Here is a 20732-nt window from a genome sequence, read left to right as displayed (position 1 = left end):
AGAGTGAGGGAAGGGGAAAGTAGGGGAAGAATGGGTGAGAATGTTAAAAGGGGTAAGTGACATTGATCAAGATATGCTGTATTCATAAACTGCTGTGTTAAATGGCAACTCTTTTGTAGAACTACAAGGTAATAATTAAAAGAAAGAAAAGACTAATCTGGGATGTAAATTCGTAATTACCTGTTTATAGGTCTTTGCATGAGTTCATGACCCAGTGCATATGACTGGTGCTTGCATGCATTTGTGTAACTTATGGTGCAGTATATTTTTGTCAGTGTGAAATCAAGTCCCTTCTTACCGGTTCTCCTCTCTGTCCTGCATCTCCAGGTGAACCAACTGGGCCAGGAGTTCCTGGGGCTCCCTGAGAACCAGGCAGACCTGCAGGTCCAGGGTCTCCACGATCACCCTAACATAGAAATAGCATTAAAATTATTCTTTTTATCAGTTATTCCACCACAAAAATATTCTATATATTCATTGTCTATCCACATTATGAAAAATGCCTGTTAAACATTTAATCTATTATTTCCACACAAGTATTTTCCATGTGCATGCCCACTCATAAAGCCACATGGAGAGAAAAAGACCATGTTCCTTTAGTGGGTCCCATCCACCCCTTCATTCCACCGTTTGCTCCCACAGTCAATATAATTAGAGTACAGGAGACCAGCTATTCTCAATCTGGAGTGTTTGTAAACTAACAGTACATAAAGCCTCTCCCAAAAGTGTGAATGAAAGAAAAATTTGAAGGAAATATACCATCCAGATTTTTAATCTTGTTTTTCAGAAAACTGGTTTTTTAACATCCCTTTCCCACTTGCCCATTTCACATTTTATGAGAGAAAAACTGATACTATACCATCTGCAACTTTATTATAGGCAATGTCTCAAAGAGTAAATAGTTCTAGGCATTAGATCATGCTGTTTCTCGAGTACAGGGTTCACTTGAAGTGAAGCTAAGAGGAATTTACAAAGAAAGAGGCTGTTTCTTATTTTATCCAGATGATTCCTATAATCTTACATTTTCCTCTTAAGAAGTTAGAAGTGAGATAATTGTGATGTGAACATGTGTGAATACAATTATTTTACTTAAAATGCAGCCAGATTTCATTCTCTTGCAGGAATTAACAACTACTAGCTGACTGATACATTTAGCAATCAGGATAAATTTTGGTAGCTAAGTTACAAGAAATTGAAGAAGCTAAACTGCCAACTCAAAGGATTTGGGAAAAAAAATCATTTAAAGCCCGCACACATTCAGATTTTTATCAGGAATTACCTTCATTACAACTATTTAACTTTGTGACTTAAAATAAATGAGACAGTGAATTAAAATGAGAACAAGTCTCCACAGATTTCCAAAATTATTTTAGAAGGTACCTCAAGCAAAACTTTCGATTGCATAGCTAGTTTCTTAGCAGATCAAGTTTCCAAATTAGAAGTTTTTAGCTTCAAATTCTTCAGCTAATTAGGAATCTTTAAAAGGTAGAGCTACTCCATCATAATAGACTTCAGAGCAGCCTGGTGTGTAGCTGAAGACAAGTGTGCAACTGCTAAAAGGACTGAACTTAAACCAGAGTTGAAAGAATTTTCAGTTCAGCACATGTTTAATTTTAAAACACATCAGGGAATGTATAGTGTTTAGAAAGCACATGGCTATAAATCATTCACTTTAGAGGGTGAGTAGAGAAATTCATGTCTCACAGCTCTATTTGAACTTTTGTACTTTTGTGAATAATTTTGCAACTTAGAACATTCCGTGTGTGTGTGTGTGTGTGTGTGTGCGTGTGCGTGTGTGTGTCCTCACAGAGCCTTTATGTTGCGCCAGAAAAGAACACAATATACTCCCTGCTTTTCATAAAAATGCTTTTATAATTTGCCATTTATTTAAGCACTATTGATTTAAAATATTTTTAAAACTTAAGACCTTACAAAGCGTTTTGTTATGGGTTGGACCTGATGGTTCACACCTATAATCCCAACTATTCAGGAGGTGAACACAGAAGGACCAGTGGAAAGCCAGCCAGGGCAAAAAGGGCAACATTTATAGGAAATTGGGGATGTGGCTCAAGTTCTGCTGTAGAATCTGAATTTAATTCCCAGAAAAACACAGAGAGACACATGGGGCGGGAGGCTGAGAGTAGCACTATCATCAGAAGGAAAAACAGAGCTGCCTGGGCCCTATGAGAAGAAAGTTTAGATTTTTAAATATAATACTAAACTCTCAATGATTTCAGACTTAGGTAAACCTAGATTTTTATAACATTGCTCTTACACGTTCTCCAACAGCTCCATCCCGTCCTGGGGTCCCATCATTACCAGCTGGACCCTAGGTAAAACAATATTTAAAAAATGAATTAACTGGGTAGTTTTAATGAAAACTTTCATCCCAATTTTCAGAAAATTAACTACGTATTTTACACTTCTCTTTTGTAAACTTAAATTACCATATGAAAAATCTCAGCAGAAGAAAGATGTCTATCATGTTCCTAATATTTTCAACTTCTTCTAAAATTAATATTTCCTAACAACCATTCCTGATTCATAATTTTAAACAACTCCTTAACTACCTTGAAATAAGCAGAGTACAATTAAATTATTACCATTTTATATTTTGTCTGTCTTTTCAATGAATGTTGTTTTCACTTCTTGAGTTTCTCCAATGAATATTCTTATAGTTTTGGAATCAAGTAACTGTTTTCTGGTTATATTGAATTACTTTCAAAATGTATGGCCTTCTTCCCTTATTTTATTTTGATTGATTTCTTAACAATGCTTTTATTGTTTAATATATTAGCCCTGAAAACTACTGATTAATTTTTTCAGGAGAGTGTCACTGTGACTCACTCATTAAAGTACTTCACAGAGGGTATTACCACCTTTAAGTTCTGGAATTACCTGTCAAAAACTGATTTCCACCCCAAAGTGTCTAAAAGAACAAGACATCCATAATGCTGCTTTATAGCAACACTTAGCAAAATGTCCTCTACTTGCTGTGCCCTTTTTACAATCTTTAATAGTCACATTAATCCTATCACCATAAGAGTTGGCAATTTTGATAAATATCCATTGCAAAATGAAATAATAACAAAGGAGATGAATGGGCACGTCCTTTCACCTTCAGAACAATTTGACAAAAGCTAAGTCACTAAGTCACTAGTTCTAGACGAGATAAATACGCGACAAGTTTTTAAAATTCTAAGTTATTTTTACATGCAAAAGAAAAAAAAACTGTCCTCTTGACACCCAGGTAACAAAATAGAGCTATTTTCAATGAAGTACTCACTTCTGGTCCGGGTTCTCCGACAGGACCATTTGAGCCAGGGGGTCCCACAGGCCCTGGTGGACCTTTATCTCCTGTTGCACCAGTTGGTCCTACTTTTCCTGGTGTGCCCTGAAAGTGAAATACAAATAACTCAACCACTTCTGAGCAACCAAAGGTGACTCATTGTCTCCTGTATCAATAACTGTCCAGTATCCTATAGAATTCATGCATGACTTTTTATTACTTCCCTTGTAGCATATCAGAAGAAACAAAAGAAATTCTGTACTTCTAGAATCTGTATCAAGAGATGCAGCCCTTATTATTCTGTTGCTCTAACTTAACTCCTCATTTGATGGCTTCAGATTTCCACTTAAGGTTCTCTCCATAGTGCTCTCTGTCTCTCCCTCCCCCCCTCCTTCCTCTCTCTCTCTCTTTCTCTCTCTCCTTGCTTCTCCCTCTCCCCCCTCTCTTTCCTTCCCTCTCCCTCTCCCCCCTCTCTCCATTCAATATCAATATAGAATATAATTATTTTCTTCCTTCAGGCATTGTAAATACTTCTCTGGTAAAATTTAGTCTCTAAAAAACCAACATTAAATCAAGATATCAAACTTTCATCTGTACTCCAAAAATATGACATTCTTAGACACCCTCAGGAAAAAAAAAGAGATTACCTCCAGAACCCTTCTTTAGAGTTCATCCCACATTCAGCTCTAATACTACTTTAGCTCAACTACTTCTTCCCTTTGATGGTTTACTGTGAAATAGGAGTTCTTTTGTTAAAGATGTTTATTTTAAAAGTTTCCACCTGCTCATCAGTTTATACCCATTTCTGGCTTTATGCATCTTTTTAAAAATTCTTGAAGAAAGATTTTAAACTCATCAAAAAACAAAATCCTTATGTGCTTACTTCTTTAGCCTCAGGGTTAAACAACTACATTTTCAAAAGACTTTGCAAGGTGGTTAAGCTTTTACCCTGTAAGATCAGATGGTTTTTAATATACTCAGAATTTGTGTCACTTCATAACAGTTTAATCTATTCAGTTAAAAAATCAATTCTCTCAGAACCAATTGCACTGCATAGGTAAGGTCAAGTATTGAGAGACAGCTACTCACCGCGGGGCCCGGCAGGCCCGGCATGCCCCGTTCTCCACGCTGTCCAGGCATGCCCACAATCCCTCTTTGCCCAGTAGTTCCAGCAGGACCAGGTGGACCATCTGGACCCTAATATTGATGATAAACTATAATTACTACTTCTACATAACAGAGCCATATCTACAGATTTGACAATAGATTGATTATGGTTTGATGGGTAATTCAATATTTACAAAGTTCTCTTTCACAAAACTACAATAGATAGATGATACATAAATAGATATCGTTTATATACTTGTACAACTATATACATATAGTTTATTTTTTATTTTTTTATTTTTGTCGGTCATGGGGCTTAAACTCAGGGCCTGGGCCTCTCCCTCAGCTCTTCAGCTCAAGGCAAGCTCTCTACCATTTGAGCTACAGCGCCACTTCCGTTTTTCTGGTGGTTTATTGGAGATAAGAGTCTCACACACTTTTCCTGCCCCAGCTGGCTTTGAACCAAGATCCTCAGATCTCAGATCCTCCTGAGTAGCTAGGATTACAGGTGTGAGCCACCGGCACCTAGCTATACATATAGTTTATATACATTTCACAAAACTATAATAGATGATAGATATTATAGTTTATATACCTAAACATATATGCACAGTCACAGCTGTAATTCAGTCTCTAACATTATTTAAAGGTAAAAACATTTCACTAGCTACAAAGAATTTAATAAATAATATGAATTTTGACTGAAAAAAGCTGAACTATTCAAAGAAATATTTTCCTCCTAAAATCAGAAATGTAAAGAGTTAAGAAATAGTATGTCTCTAAATATATCCTAAATGTATTAATATTTAATGATAGTCACTAAAAATATGTTTGATTGTCTTCACATACTATATTTAACAAATAATATTTTTGTTTAGTTCTTTAAAATCTATGCTCATTACTTTTCCAAAAATATTTATACATATTTTTTTCTTAAAACAGATTGTTTGAATTAAAAATCCTATAATTCACCTAAAAGGATTTAGGAACATACTCAGTTAATTTACCAGCTTCTTTGGGAAAGTGATTTTTATATAAGTATTTCATAAAAATATGGCAAGTGGAGATGGCATAAAACAAAGGTACCAAACTTACAGACTGCCCATCTTCTCCTGGGTCTCCCTTGTCTCCTGGGCCACCAGGCGGCCCTGCTGGTCCTCTATCTCCCACTCGTCCATGAGAGCCAGGGTCCCCACGAAGCCCTGGAGGTCCCTCCTTCCCTGGCTCTCCTATAGGCCCTGCAGGTCCTGGAGCTCCCTGGTTTAATACAGGAAAGAACATCAAGGAGGGAAAAGTAAAAGCCAGGTAAAAGGGATTGGCCCACAGGCCTCATCTGCCTTTTCTGCAGATGGCCAAATTTTTAGGTTCATTTTCCCTGTGAGATAATCTGTCACTATGTAGACAGAAACAAAACAAATCATAGCTGTGGATTTGTACTCCTGAAGAAAATCTGGGTTTCATTATCAGTGAAATTAAATTGAATTTTCAAATATAAATAAAGCTCTGTTCCAAATATGGAGATAGAACATTGTTTCTGTCTGATTGAGTCTTACAATAACATTTATTAAGGAGAGTTTCAAAGATGTATCATAATTAATGGAATTGTTTTGTGCACTTGATACTATAAATGTTGGGTATAGCTGATATTGGGACTAAGAAGGATTTTCAAAATAAGCTCCTCCCAGAAATATGGGATTTTCAAACATTTTTGACGAAATAACAATGAAGTATTGCAAAAGAGCTATAATCAGATAAATAAATAAAAACAATAGCTCAAATGTGTAGGCATGAGTGTGTGTGTGTGTGTGTGTGTGTGTGTGTGTGTGTGTGTGTGTGTTTTCATTCTATTATAAATTACTTGAATGACTAATTCTACTTACAGCAGGACCTGGGGGTCCAACTCTGCCTGCAGAACCAGGAAATCCTGTAGCACCCTAGGAATATAACATGATAGGACCAATTTTTAAAAGTAGTATTTATTAGTTATACGTATTTTCCTAAGTTCTACCTTTTCAGAGGAGAACTTGGGTCATGAGAGTCTCTACTACATTGTAATTATATGTTTAATTTTTCCTCATGCAGTATATTTTTTTGAGAAAGAATCTGGATTGGTTTGTAGAAAGGGCACAGATTTTACCATTCTAGTCTTCTTTAACTTGGATATCCACCAGATACTTCCCAGAATCATATAATGCAAACGTTTTCACACTATCTGTTTACCCTTTTGCTTAGGTAAGACATTATTTATTTCACACACAAAGCAGCTGGCTATTTCAAATTACAAAATGATCTCCATTGTAAGTATTCTTTTGCTTCACTGTATAGGTAATGCATTTAATCCTTGTTAAAGTTTCATGAAGATTAACTTTGATGAGGCAAGGAAGTAATAGACAACGTGGATGAGTTGAGCCAATTCTCAATAGTATGAAAGCAACTTACTGGTGGACCCTGGGTTCCTCTACCACCTTTCAGCCCTGGAACACCATGAGGACCCTACATAAAATGAGCAAAAACCCATTAGACACCTACTGCACAATAGGCTTAATGGACACTCTAACTCAGAACTAGACTCAAATTATGTCTTTTGGTTCATTTGGTTTTTTTTCTAACTTACATGAGGGCCAGGGGACCCTGCAAGCCCTTGTGGTCCAGGAGATCCGGCATCTCCTTTCTGCCCTGGCTCTCCAGGTTCTCCCTTCACTCCAGGCTGTCCATCAGGCCCCTATGTTCAATCACAGAGATGAACAACTGATTGTAAGGTTAATGCACACATTAATTACCATTCGTATAATATTAATATACCATTTGGTTGCTTCTTGTTAAATGATGTTTGTAATCAGAATTAAAGCATAATAGAAGAAAATAATAATAAAATATTTAGATTGTCTATACTGGCATACTTTATTTTTTTATAACAAATAGGTAAGCTCAAACACTGTAAACATTTATGTGCTACCTGTGAAAAGTATATTGAAAATGAGAATAATGCCTAGAAAACTGTTCAGAAATTTTAATATAACTTAAAAATGATAATAATATTTAAACTACTTTATCTACAAGAACATTGTTAATTTGCAAATTAGAGATATGTGAAAAGTATACCTGGGGTCCCGCAAAACCAACAGCCCCGGTTGGGCCATTTTCACCACGAGAACCCTAAGAGAAAATAAAGATTATTAAGCTTTCATACATTATTATTGTAAATAAGAATATTTTAAAATAGGTTTATAAAAATTTTGTGCAGTTAACTGTATCTATAGAGACATTAGACACATTGATTGAGAAGTATAATTAAAAATGATACTAATGTATAGGTTATTAAACAAGAGTTCATAGTTCACGAGTCTCAAAAAGTTTCTTAATTATTTGGCAAACAAATTGTCCATCAAGACTTCATACCCCCAAAATATTTTAAAGTGTAATTCAAAAACTAAAAGTTAAAAGTCATGGAAAACTAAAAGTTAAAAAGCATGGAAATTAGGGGCTGGGAAGGTGGCTCAGTGGTAGAGCGCTTGCCTTGTATGCCTGAGGCCCTTGGTTCGATTCTTCAGCACCACATAAGCAAAAAGAAAAAAAGCCGGAAGTGGCGCTGTGGCTCAGGTGGTAGGGTGCTAGCCTTGAGCTGAAGAGCTGAGGGACAGTGCCCAGACCCAGAGTTCAGGCCCCACAACCGGACCCCCCCCCAAAAAAAGGCATGGAAATTAGAAGATAGATAGATAGATAGATAGATAGATAGATAGATAGATAGATAGATAGATAGATAGATAGATAGATAGATAGATTGATTGATTGATTTCTATAAAAATAAGCAAATAAATCATGAATTGTTTGGGGTGGCTCATCTTCATAACAAAGAATATCAAAATACTATTACTTACAGGATTGCCACGGGATCCAGGTGGGCCAACTAAACCTCGAGGACCAGATTCACCCTAGAAAGTACATTTTTGGTGGTCATTGTCCCAAGCAGTAGGAAACAAAACCATTGAACAATACTGGGTACCATGTGTAGATAGATATGGGAGATAATTCTGAGATGGCCTTCCTCAGACCCAGAATTTTCTGGAAGAGGAAACATGAGGTTTCCTCATTTTAAGTATACAAAATAACAGTTTGACTTACCTTTTCTCCAGTCGGACCTGCAGGGCCTGGGGGGCCCAAGGGACCAGGAAGACCCTGTCAATTAACAAAACATAAATATATTAGAAAAAAGATTACATAAAAATGGTCACTTTTAAGCAAACAAAAAGGAGTATATAAAAATGGTCATTTTTAAACAAATAAAAGTTATTATAATTTACCTGCTATTTTTAGTCATTATCTACAATAAATAATATAAACTGTAGAGTTTCCAGAATTTCTGTTTGGTCAATACAATTTCCAGATTTTTTCTGCAGAATGTTACAAGCTCACTTAGCTTAACATGAATACACGAGCTGCTTTTCAATATTAGTTATCCTTAGACAATGTTTCAGTTTCTTAGCCTGTTTAATTTTGTTAACTTCTACTTTGAAATTTGAATATACATTATAATATCTACTTTGAATATAGGTTATTTGAGCAGAAATCCTATTCTTAGTCTGTTAATATTTATTTGAAATTTGAGTATATGCTATTGCTTTGTAATCTACTCTTAAATCATATAACAACAGACATTAACTGATTTAAAAATGAAGTCTTGCTAATTTCATTTCTTTCCTTTTTCCCTTCCTTTCTTCCTTCTTGTCTTCCTCTTTCTCCCTTTCTTCCTTCCTCCTTCCCTCTCTCTTCCTTCCTTCCTTCCTTCCTTCCTTCCTTCATTCCTCCCTTTCTTCCTCTATCTCTCTCTCCTTTTTTATTTTGCCAGTCCTGGGGTTTGAATTCAGAGCTGGGCACTGTCCTTGAGCTTCTTTTGCTCAAGGCTAGCACTGTACCACTTGATGCACAGTGCCACTATGGCTTTTTCTGTATATGTGGTACTGAGGAACCAAACCCAGGGCTTCATGCATGCTAGGCAAGCACTCTACCACTAAGCTACATCCTCAGAACCCCCCCACTTCCTTCCTCCCTCCCTCCTCTCTCTTTCTTTTTTTTTTTAATTAATTCATTCCAGAAAGAATTGGAACAGTTCATATTTCTAAAGCATACTTACAACTAACAGCAAACTATGTCTTACTGAACAGAAATAGTTCACGAAATAGCAGAAACTGTTCCAGAAAATACTGGATGTTTGAGCCACTGTGACTAATCACACAAATATGGAATTCAATCATATTTGTAAATATTGTTCTTCTAGTCTGATTATCCTTGGAATGGCAAATGTTGGCTAATTTTGAAGACTTAAAGCCTATTAAATGTCTGTTTCTAAAAAGTGTATTAATTTTTTGCATTAACCATCTCTCTTGACATTTAAATTGTTAAATTTCTTTATTGATTAAAAGCATTAATAATTACTCACAGTAGTGTAATTCTGTTATCTTGTACATTGAGAAACACATCAGAACTTCCATTACTATACAATTCTCTTAGCCTGTGTTGGAAGGAGTTTCACACCAACTCATTTTAAATGATCATTGAATATAAATTATAATGGTTATAAAGAAAAAAATAGAGTGAGCTCATTTGTTTAAATCACCCAATCCAAAGGCCAAAAGAAAATGTATATATTATGTTGGTCTTTCAACAATGACCTAATCCTGTTTACTTGGAAATCAAGATTAGAATGATGGCATTTGAGATTTGGTGTGAATTGGACAAAGATATTTATTTCACTTACAATTAATTACAGTAGGACAAAAATTAACTTCATTTCGAAAAACTAAAGCAAGTTCATACGATCGTTAGAATGTTTTCTAGCCCAGCTAGAAGAAGGTGCATGTCTCACCCACCCTTGCTCCATCATTTCCAGCTGTTCCTTCAGCACCTTTCTCTCCTATGCCACCCTGAAAAAACACAAGAGACACCATTTGTTGCTTCAATTGTCTGTTCCCTACATGTATGAACAAACCTCCACGAGGAGAAGAACTTAAAGGTTGTCTTCATGGTTATTTCTTGAATCTACAATCACATCTGTGCATTTTTTCAATAAATATGTTAGGAGAATAAATATACAAATAACTTGGAATTCACTGATAGCTTGTTGATAAAAGTAAAAGCTTGCCCCCCAAATCATTATCATTAGAAAGTCTAAAGAATGAACTAGAAAATAAAATAGACTTACTCTGTCACCCTTGGGTCCAGGAGTTCCTGCAATTCCTCTTTCTCCTGGCATACCCTGAAGACCGGGTGGGCCTGTATCTCCAACGGTCCCGGATGGACCCGGGCTGCCCTAATGCAAACAGGTAATAAGTGACAATTTCAGTATGTTAAGACTGAACTATATGAAATTGATGATTTTTAGATTAAAAAAAAAACAGTTGGATGTCAGAAATTTCACATAGTTTGGCTTAGTACTTGTGCTTTGCATTATGGAAGGTTGTCTCTGAGCTGAAGTTTTGAGATTAAAAAAAATCTGAATTGTTTTTGCTTTTTGGTTTATGTTTCTATTTTTTTCTTGAGAGAAAATTGAACAAAAATTAAAATTAAAATAAAGTAATGTGTTTTTCTTTTGTTCACTATATATAATGATACTAATAAAGAAGGTAGATCTTATTTATACATGTATTTATTTGAGTGTGTGTGTGTGTGTGTGTGTGTGTGTGTGTGTGTGTATTCTGATCCCTAGACTTGAAGTTAGGATGAGCACTGTCCCTGAGCTGTTTGTTGTTGTTATTTGTTTGTTTTTTCTAACAGCTAGAACTCTCCAACTAAGCCAGAGATCCATTTCTAGGTTTTAGTACTGAATTGGAAATAAGAATCCCACAGACTTTCCTGCCCAGGCTGGATTTTCAAACCATGATCCTCAGATCTCAGCCTCCTAAGGATTATAGGCATGAGGTACTACCTTTCAGATAAGAAAGATCTTGTATTTGATGAAAAGAAAGATTTCAGTTTTTTCTTTAGGGGGCCTGCAGTATTTAGTTGCTTTTCCAGATAACTTAATGATTAAATTCAACTTAGCTTATTCAATTGTTCGGGGCCCTAAAGGTATTAAGGATTCTCGTATTATCACAAGAAAAAATTCTACTTCAGTTATGCATACTAAAATTGGATATATTATCTTCTATCAATCATGAAATAGAACTTCAAAGGAAAGAATACTGATTTTGCCTTATGATGTATTATACTTTCAGACTCAAAAAGTGACTATTTTTATATAGAAAGTAGAAAGTAGAACTTTGGGAACCAAACACAAGGAAAATGGAACCTGTGACTAGGAATACCTCCTAATAAATTCTGTAATTGTTCTCTTTGTTGTCTCTGCTCATTCACGGGAGTTTTTAACAAAAGTTAATATCCCCAATAAGCATGTATAAGGGACTTAATCATTAAGTGCCCAACACCATGAGAGTCATCCCAGATTTTTTAAGCTCTCTTTAGTTGTCAGTAAAAGTTCTAGTTAGGCACTAATTAAAAATGTATGGATTATGTGATTTTTTTTGTTTTTTTGGTATGTTCCTCCCCTACAGTGTAACCTCTGTTTTCCCTGGATTTGATACTGGTGCCTTGCATATTGTATATAGATTTTTCTAATTTGGGGATGGGAAGGGGAAAAACAAAACGCTTAAATAGGGATACAGGCTGACCCATTGTAACAATGAGCTGTACAAGACATTATGTTGAAAATGAACTTTACAACTTCAGGGGGAAAGCGAGGCGAGGGGGGGAATAGTTTGGGGGAGGGAGGAAGGGATAGTAGGAGAAAAACAAAGGAGTAAGAAATGTACTCATGACCTTACTCATGTAACTGTAACCCCTCTGTACACTATTTTTACAACAAAAATGTATTTTTTAAAAAGAGCCTGGCTTTGATAGGCAGCTGAATGAATGAATGAATGAATGAGCAATGTGCAGGATCACCTATTCTAAAATAATTTAATTCAAATAAATATCTGTTTCTGACCATTTTTCCTTTAAAAAATTATGGAAAGAGAAAGTGATAAATTGAGTCATCTTGGAAAACCAAGAAATACACATTCTAGTACCATCCAATGTTTCTTATAGAAAAATGTTTTAGAAGTTTACAACATTCAGATCATCATTCTACTTACTTTTGGCCCATCGGGACCATGTCCCCCGGCCATTCCTTTCTCACCGGGGAGTCCAGTTATCCCAGGTTCTCCTCTTTCTCCAGGATTGCCTCGCTCACCCTAACATAACATTACAAAGTTGACACAATCACAATTCCATAGCTAAAAATGGGTCAAAATATTTCTGTAACATAACTTCTTAACTTAATAGAGAAAAAGTTAGAAATGGCTCATTACTAAAGTTCTATTTTATTATTTTAGTGCTAAGTCATAAATTTAAAGAGTATGGTAGCGTATCTTGAGATAAAAAGAGTATCTTGAGATAAAGTATTTCTTACAAGATGATTTCCCTCTAGCCTACAAATAGAATGCTCGAATAAAGCCCCCTTTAAGATTAAAGATGCCTTTTTAAGTTGAAGGGAAAACATAGTGAATTATGAAACAAAATTACTTACTCTAGGTCCTAATGGGCCAACTGCTCCAGGATCTCCAGGAACACCCTATAAATTTGATTTTTTTAAAAATGAAGGGAAAAAAAGCTTTGAGCTAGTTTTTAGTTATTTATTAGGAATCTTTCCAGATCATGCATTCAACTGTTATTAGTGTACTATTAGAAGGCTAATATACTTTCCTAAATGAGGCAATAGAAGCATATTTGAAGAAAAATGTATATTACTTGAACGTTTGACTTTTGGAAAGAGAAAGGTAAAATAATTCTCTCACAAAGATAGAGCATTAGATTTGTTTTGTTTTAGAGACAAAAGAATATATTCTATTTATTTCCCAATGGAATATGAAAAAGTTTAAACAGAGGGAAGGAATAGAAAAGTCAAACATCAGCTTGTCATTCAAAATAGAATCGAGTCAATTATACTTAATTTAGTAAACATTTCTCAAGCATATAATGTATACAAAGAAACAGCTCTCCTAGGAATTGTGAATTTAAACTAATATAGTCAGCGAAGTCTAAACTAAAACTTTTGGGGGGGAGGGGGTCGATTGTGGGGCTTGAACTCAGGGCCTGGGTGCTGTTCCTGAACTTTTTTGCTCAAGGACAACACTCTACTGTAATTTTGAACCACAGCTCTACTTCTGGTTTATGGTGGCTAATTGGAGATAAGAATCTTACAACCTTCTGATATGGCTTGGCCTGACAATTTCACGGATATCCTAAAATCCAAATCTGATGGTGTTACTCCCAATTAATACCCCTTTCATCACTTTTCCATTACTCTAACAATGAAGAACAAATGGAAACTTTCAATCTGATCCCTGATTCACAACTCCAGTGTCAAATCTACCCTTTTCAGGATTACGCACTCTTGATTTACTGACAAGTTTTATTGATGGAAATCGGTCAGCAAACTTTTATACTTACTAGTCTCATTTCCTAGAGCACTATCACTTTCAGATTTCCCATCATTCATAATTCACATTTCTCTAAACTCTCAATTCTGATTTAAATAAATCTTCCATGTTTCCACATAGATAGAACCTCATTTACTATTGTCTTTAAAACATGTTGCTATTGTATCTGTCTTCCCTATATTCTCTTACTGTTTTGTAATTTAGGACAAGGTCCTTATTCAATTTGATCAGGTAGAAAAGACCGGTATTTAGTAAGCCAAATCCATGGAATAGGCTTGATAAATAGTAACAAACAAGTGAATTATTCAGAGAAAATAAATTTATGTGCCAATAAAATTGTAGAAATGAGCAGTTATATATTTTCCTAACTGTAATGACAGCTAGTACAACTGTAATTATGATGCAATACATATGAGAAAAGACAACTTCTGTTCCAATCATATCAACTGTATGACTTTGGGAAAGTTATCTAACATCTATGTGCCTCGTTTTCCTAGTCTATAAAGCTCAAATAATAATACAACACAGAACATAGGAAGAGATACAACACATAAAGAAAACAGAGCTTCACTTCAAACACCCATATGTTGTTCCAACCATCTACTGTTTTCGTATTAGCATTCTAACATTATTACTACGATGATGATTATTTAAAATTATACCTGGTCGCCTGGCTTCCCCCCTTCACCAGGAGGCCCTGGGGGTCCAGGGAGACCCTAAAAGTAAGAAAACAAAATTTTGATGCTATGAAAGATTCACAGATTACCAATGTCAAAAGTTCACCTTTTATAATTTATACAGACTTCACTTCAAGCAAGTGGACATGTAAAGCTTTAAAAAGAATACTCTCTATACACATTAAGAAATAAAATACACTTACAAAAAGACAGAGCTAGTCTATTGATAGGGTGAGATTTTCATTTAATTTACACGCAATTTGCCAAAAAAAAAAAAAAAAAAAACTATAGCATTAGGATACTTCTGTTTGTAATGTTCTACAGATCTAAGAAACAGTTATCTGAGCCTACTGAAATATCACTGGAAGTCAGTTCTGAAATTTTTTTTCACAAATTACGACTACTAATGCTGTTAAATAATTAGTAAGTACAGAATATGTAGCAAATAATGTTAATTTGTCAAAAATTTTGGTGATTATGCCAATAAAACTAGAGATAGCTTATAATAACAGCAAAATGGTTCAGATATATGGACATTCTATTACTTTCAATTTAATAATTTGGGCTTACTCAGTTTCCAAAGAAAGTCAATTTGTCATATTTGCACAACAAAGTTTAATCTTTATCTAGTTGTCTATTCTGAAGTGTGAGTGATTTGAAGAGTTGAGAAATTTCACATCACTTGATATTACTTTTTTGTATTATAAAAGGTATTCAAAACCCATTTAATTCAAGAAAAAAAATAGAAATCAGAGTTACCTGAAAGCCAGTGGGGCCTGGAGGGCCCTGCTCTCCTCTTTCTCCTGCAAGACCCTAAGTCAGGAAGTAACAGAAACCATAAACAGTGTCAGATAGTTACACATGCTTTTTGTGTCTGTGAATATAGAAGTGTTATGGATCTCTTCTTTACCCCTCAGTCATGCTTCCTAAGTTCACTAGATAATAAATAATTAACAAGAATCATCCAATGTTATCAAGTCCCTGCTGTTAAAAATATATCCTCTAAAACCAGGGAGAGTCTGATGGTACATATTTACTTTTTATGTAAATCTAAAATGTCATATGCCAATTGTAAATATGGAGAAAGTAGAATTGGAAAAGCCTTTGTTGTTATATATATATATATATATATATATATTATATATATTAAAGAGTAATATTTCCATTATTTATTCTAAGAATTATTAATCATGATTTCAAAGCTAGGATGACCAAAGAAAACAAAGAAATATTTTAGAAAGATATTTACACTGCTCCACCCAAAAACAAATAAATATGCCAAAATATTTCTGACATTTTAAAATCCTAAAATGAAAACCTAACCTCATAGCATGTTATGCTTTCAAAACCAGCCAGTTTAAATAACTTTCATAGGCTATGTTATTGGAAGGGTCTAAGTATAATCCCATGTTTAAATATTTTAAATAAAATACATTATAAAATATTATTAGCAAAACATATTTTCCTTGGTATATTCTTCAACTATGACATATGATGAAGTACCTTTTTGACATTAGAGTTTTAAAAAATAGTTTTATGTGACACCTATAATTTTATCTAGAAAAACAGATGATAGCAGAATATAAGCTATAATTAAAAATCATCATCAAATTCATTCTCATTCTTTTCCCTCAGTACTTATTCATGAGTAATATTTTGAATAAAAACCATTATAGAGATTAGACATATACACATTGCCATTTAAGAGATCACATACCGGGGGACCCACAGGACCGGAAGGGCCAACTTCACCATCTTTGCCAGGAGCACCCTAGTAACACACAGGGATAATCTGTGACATGAGGTGGAGAGAATTTGTGTAGATTTCTGCATTTGTTATTCTTTAAATGAACATAGAAAGTTACCCTCTGCCCAGGAACACCAGCATTTCCTGCTTCTCCAGGCTTTCCAGGGTCACCCTAATTAACAAATTGAAAATATTCAAAATTATATTCAATCAGTTCATTGAACTTGCTAAAAATATATCTTGATCTCCAAATGAGGATTCTAATGAGATGGTTAACATTCTACATCATACTCACACTGCTACCTTTGGGTCCAGGAAGACCCATACTCCCAGGCTGTCCTCTGATTCCTATGGAGCCTGGAGGCCCTGGTCGGCCATCTTCCCCTGAAGCACCCTACAGCATTAATAGAAAGCATATAAGTGACATATATAAAATTCTCTATAGATTCACCTTGCACACACTGTCACTTGTATTTACTTACTATAAATATATATGTTTGTCTACTATATACATGTGCAATTTCTTTTTACTAGTATATAGTCACCACACAAAATAAAAGTTTTCATTATGAGATTCTATTCATGCATATAATGAATTTTGATCATATTTACCCACTCTACTATTCTTTCCTATTCCTTTCCTAATTTTCCTTTTCCCTTCTACTTCTACTTATGCAACCTCCCTTTTGCTTTCATGACCTTATTCCTTATGTTTTCCAGCCCCAGATTGAACAAATGAGAGAAAACACACATTTGCCTTCATGAGACTGGCTTATTTCACTCATATAAATTTGAAATTATTCCATGGTTTTATCTCAATGAATCAGAAGTGTTGAATGTCTTTTGCTTATTAGAGAATTGCTGAAGTACTGAGAGTATTTAGAATAGAGGATATGGTACACCAAAGTCTCATCTTCACATTGCTTAACATCCTCATACTCACAGGAGTTATTTTCCTTCTTTCATGTACTCTGCTTTGTGGTAATGAATGTTTAGGATTCCTAGTTTACACATTCTATTATAAGGGAAGGTCTCAGAATACACAAGCTGTCAGCATTCATACCTACTAGTCTCTTCAACATGCAAAATTGGAAAGATGCCAGGAAATAAGACTATTACTAGTAGAATAATTTTTCCAGTGTTGAAATATATCATTTCAACTTTTCCACTGGAGAAATTTCAACCTTAAGCATTCACTTCAAATTTTATCTATATATTTTTAACTAAAAATACATAGATTCTAAGAATTTGTTTCTAGTGAGGACTTAAATATATAAACTTAAAATATGTAAACATGACCAACATCTTCATGATCAAATAAATTTAAATTTATGTCTGTTCAAAAGGCCAAAGGTTATAGGCTTTTATTTAAGTCATTTACCAATGGTCCAAGTTTTCCTTCAGGACCTTGCACACCAGGATTTCCTGTCAGACCCTGAAAATGAAAAGCAATTGTCAATTTGTTGTTGAATGAATGGATGTATAGACTCTAACCAGGAAATGTAATGTTGTATTGTTGACAACTAAATAGAAAGTCCCTTTTGTAGTGCAAGTAACTTTCAAATGCAATTTTGTTAAATGAAACTATTCAGGAAACTTATCAAGAATTCTGTGTCAAAGATCAAACTGATTTTTCAACAATAAATGTAAAAATTCAAAACAATTTTTCCTGCTGTCAAGTGGTAAAGCTATTGACATATATTTCTTTGAGAAGAGAAATTAACTGTGCTTTGTATACATAACTCAACTAACAAACCAATATCTAAAAATATATTAGAAAACATGAAAACAAATGTTCCATGTAGTAAAAACAAACTATTTTTTATAAGACCAGAAAACTACAAATTTCAATGCTCAGGAGGATTTCTTCTGGGGTGCCGGTGATGTGCCGGGTAATAGCAGTGTACTCACCCGAGCACCGGGAAGTCCAGGTTCACCCGGACGCCCTGGGTCTCCCTGTCCTCCTTTGGGTCCTGAAGAACCCACAGGACCCCGTTCTCCTTGAGCACCCTATTCCAAATCAAAGTGGACAAGTTAGGATAAAAGGGATACAGGAAACAAAAGCAAGTAGAGATTAAAATATACACTAAAATATAAATAATTTCTCACTGAACATTTGGTTATAGCTTGCATTCTTTATAACACCATTTTTTCCCTCACTAAGTAATGAAAGCTGGAATTAAAGCTTCATTCAAATAATTGAGAGTTTTCCTTAAAAATCAGAACTTTGAAAGGGTCTAAAATTTTAACTAAAGGATATTTTCTTCTCGGGAATTTCTATAGAAAGTATGAAAACAAGATCCCATTTTCTTCTGACCATCATCTTTTGTCCCTAGAACTCTTCATGGGGAAAAAAATTACCAAAGACATGTAAATAGGCCTGATCTCTGCATCCAAAGTCTTTATAGAACTAGGCTCAAGTGGTTCAGTTCCATGTCATCCACACTGAAAGATGGAAACTTGTGGAACACTAGTATCAGCAAGAGTGTAGTAATCTCACCTTTGGTCCAGGTAAGCCATCAGAACCTGGAAAACCACGATTGCCAGGAGCACCCTACAAAGTATCAAGATGGGATTCTTAATTATTGCTGAGAGCTTTGTAATTAATGTGTTGTTTTTTACTTTTAGCTCTTAAGTTTTAGCAGTAATGAAACCAACACAACAGATAAGTATGAGGAAAAAGAATCTGATAGAAAAAATTCAAATTTTGAGGAATATGTTAGTACTAAATGTTTGTGTTTTTTTTAACTTGAGAACCTTGCTCAACTAGTGCTCTATCACTTTCCTGCTAGCCCTGCTTTTTGCTTGACTTTTTGGAGATGAGTCTCCCAGATTTTTCTTTCCAGACTGGCTTTGAATTAATATCTTCTGGAACTCAACCTTTCAAGTAGCTAGGGTTACAGGCATGAGACACTGGCGCATGGTTGAAATAAAGAAATATTCCTCATAATTCATTGTAAAATTAAACACAAAGGAAAACTAATACGAATTGTGAGTCCAAATCACTACCTATAGGTGTTAACAACATACATTAGTATTGTCTTGTATTAGAAGCCATTGATTTCTCTGAAAATCTGTACAAATGTGAAATTATTGTTGTTTTCAGACTTGTTTCCTTACATGCTAGTCACAGCAAACTCATTTAATTTTCAAAAGTGTCAAATCCTGCTCTTCCTCCCCCAACCCCCTCACAGCTCAGCAGTTACCAATTTTCTCTGCTAAAAATGTTTCCTCCAAGTTCCTTTTCAGGTTCATCTTGTTCATGTTTCAGCCAAAATACTGTCTTCAAGGAGAACTCTATTTCTTAACTATCTAACAATATAACATCATTTTACTGTCTTACAACTGAAACTACTCTACATGATGTCATCCCATTTTTATCAAAGGTATAGAGCACCTATTATTATTGTTGTTTTATTCATCTGTTGATTTGCTGTATGTCTCTATCGAAATAAACTCATTACTAATCTCTACCACAGGCTTCATGAACGTATCCTAACTTGCAAACTGGCAGGCATTGGACCAATAGTAGCTGAACAAATCGCGAGTAGACAGTTTAGCTGCCGAAAAACCATTCAAGGCACCTGTGTCATTTCTCTTAACTGCTTTAATTTTCTTTATTACTCAAAATTTATTCCTGCAATTCTCCCACAACTATAAGGATGTGTTGTATTGTTCAAGTTTACCCTTTCTCCCATTGGGCCTGGAGGACCAACTGTTCCTGGATCACCTCGAGGACCTCTTTTGCCTTCTTCACCTGGTGGGCCTATTGGGCCCTGAATACCATGTGGCCCCTATTAAAACAGAAACACAGTTACCAGGAAAGAACTATTTGACAAATGAGATGTAGTTGGAAGACTCATGTAATAAACTTGTTAACAACGTTTAAAGTGTATTAAATAAACTATTTCATCCCAAGCTATTATGAATTCTATTTATTTTAAACCTGAGAGAATACTGAGTTGTATGCTTCTAAACAATATTGATTATCTTATCATTAAAGCAACAAATGCTTACTGGTTCTCCTTTGGGTCCAGCTTCTCCTTTGAACCCTGGAACTCCTGGATCACCCTAAAATAAGAAATTAACAGTTATAAGAACTCAGGGCATTTGTTAGGAAATAGAAAGACTTGGAAAAAACATTAAGTAAAGTAAACCAAACCCAAAGAAACATGGGTCCCATGGTTTCCCTTATTTGCAATAACTAATACATGTCTAAGGTCAAAATCTATGTACATATGACCATATAAGATGATGTTAAGCGAAATGAACCTCAAGACAAGTGTTTTTTTTTCCTTCTTGCTATTGTTTTTAATATACTTACAATGCACTATGCTATTCTCTTGTTTCTTTTGTATGTTTTTCCTTCATGGTATAACCCCTGTTTTCACTGTATCTGATTCTGGTGTCCTGCATCTTTTATATGCACTTTTATA

At 34.8% G+C, this 20732-nt stretch overlaps 1 protein-coding gene across 1 annotated transcript in view; it reads right to left on the bottom strand.

Moving 5' to 3' along the window:
* The window catches only part of Col5a2 (collagen type V alpha 2 chain), a 146449-nt gene that overhangs the window by 13362 nt on the left and 112355 nt on the right, over window positions 1-20732 (bottom strand). The window contains exons 22-46 of the mRNA XM_042688346.1: window positions 20314-20367; window positions 19983-20090; window positions 18797-18850; window positions 18208-18306; window positions 17678-17731; window positions 16592-16690; window positions 16415-16468; window positions 16267-16320; window positions 15309-15362; window positions 14535-14588; window positions 12960-13004; window positions 12526-12624; window positions 10596-10703; window positions 10264-10317; window positions 8519-8572; window positions 8275-8328; window positions 7499-7552; window positions 7011-7118; window positions 6836-6889; window positions 6277-6330; window positions 5492-5653; window positions 4379-4486; window positions 3287-3394; window positions 2276-2329; window positions 299-406 (exon numbers count right to left, since the gene is read on the bottom strand). Of these exons, the coding sequence (XP_042544280.1) occupies window positions 299-406; window positions 2276-2329; window positions 3287-3394; window positions 4379-4486; window positions 5492-5653; window positions 6277-6330; window positions 6836-6889; window positions 7011-7118; window positions 7499-7552; window positions 8275-8328; window positions 8519-8572; window positions 10264-10317; window positions 10596-10703; window positions 12526-12624; window positions 12960-13004; window positions 14535-14588; window positions 15309-15362; window positions 16267-16320; window positions 16415-16468; window positions 16592-16690; window positions 17678-17731; window positions 18208-18306; window positions 18797-18850; window positions 19983-20090; window positions 20314-20367 (1908 nt within the window). The remainder of the gene's footprint in view (window positions 1-298; window positions 407-2275; window positions 2330-3286; window positions 3395-4378; window positions 4487-5491; window positions 5654-6276; window positions 6331-6835; window positions 6890-7010; window positions 7119-7498; window positions 7553-8274; window positions 8329-8518; window positions 8573-10263; window positions 10318-10595; window positions 10704-12525; window positions 12625-12959; window positions 13005-14534; window positions 14589-15308; window positions 15363-16266; window positions 16321-16414; window positions 16469-16591; window positions 16691-17677; window positions 17732-18207; window positions 18307-18796; window positions 18851-19982; window positions 20091-20313; window positions 20368-20732) is intronic.

The sequence above is a fragment of the Dipodomys spectabilis genome, unplaced genomic scaffold (genome assembly GCF_019054845.1).
Source record: "Dipodomys spectabilis isolate Male_0828 unplaced genomic scaffold, ASM1905484v1 ptg000115l, whole genome shotgun sequence".
Taxonomy (NCBI): Eukaryota; Metazoa; Chordata; class Mammalia; order Rodentia; family Heteromyidae; genus Dipodomys; species Dipodomys spectabilis.
The sequence above is the reverse complement of the archived record's forward strand: the minus strand, read 5'-3'. Positions and strand labels throughout refer to the sequence as shown.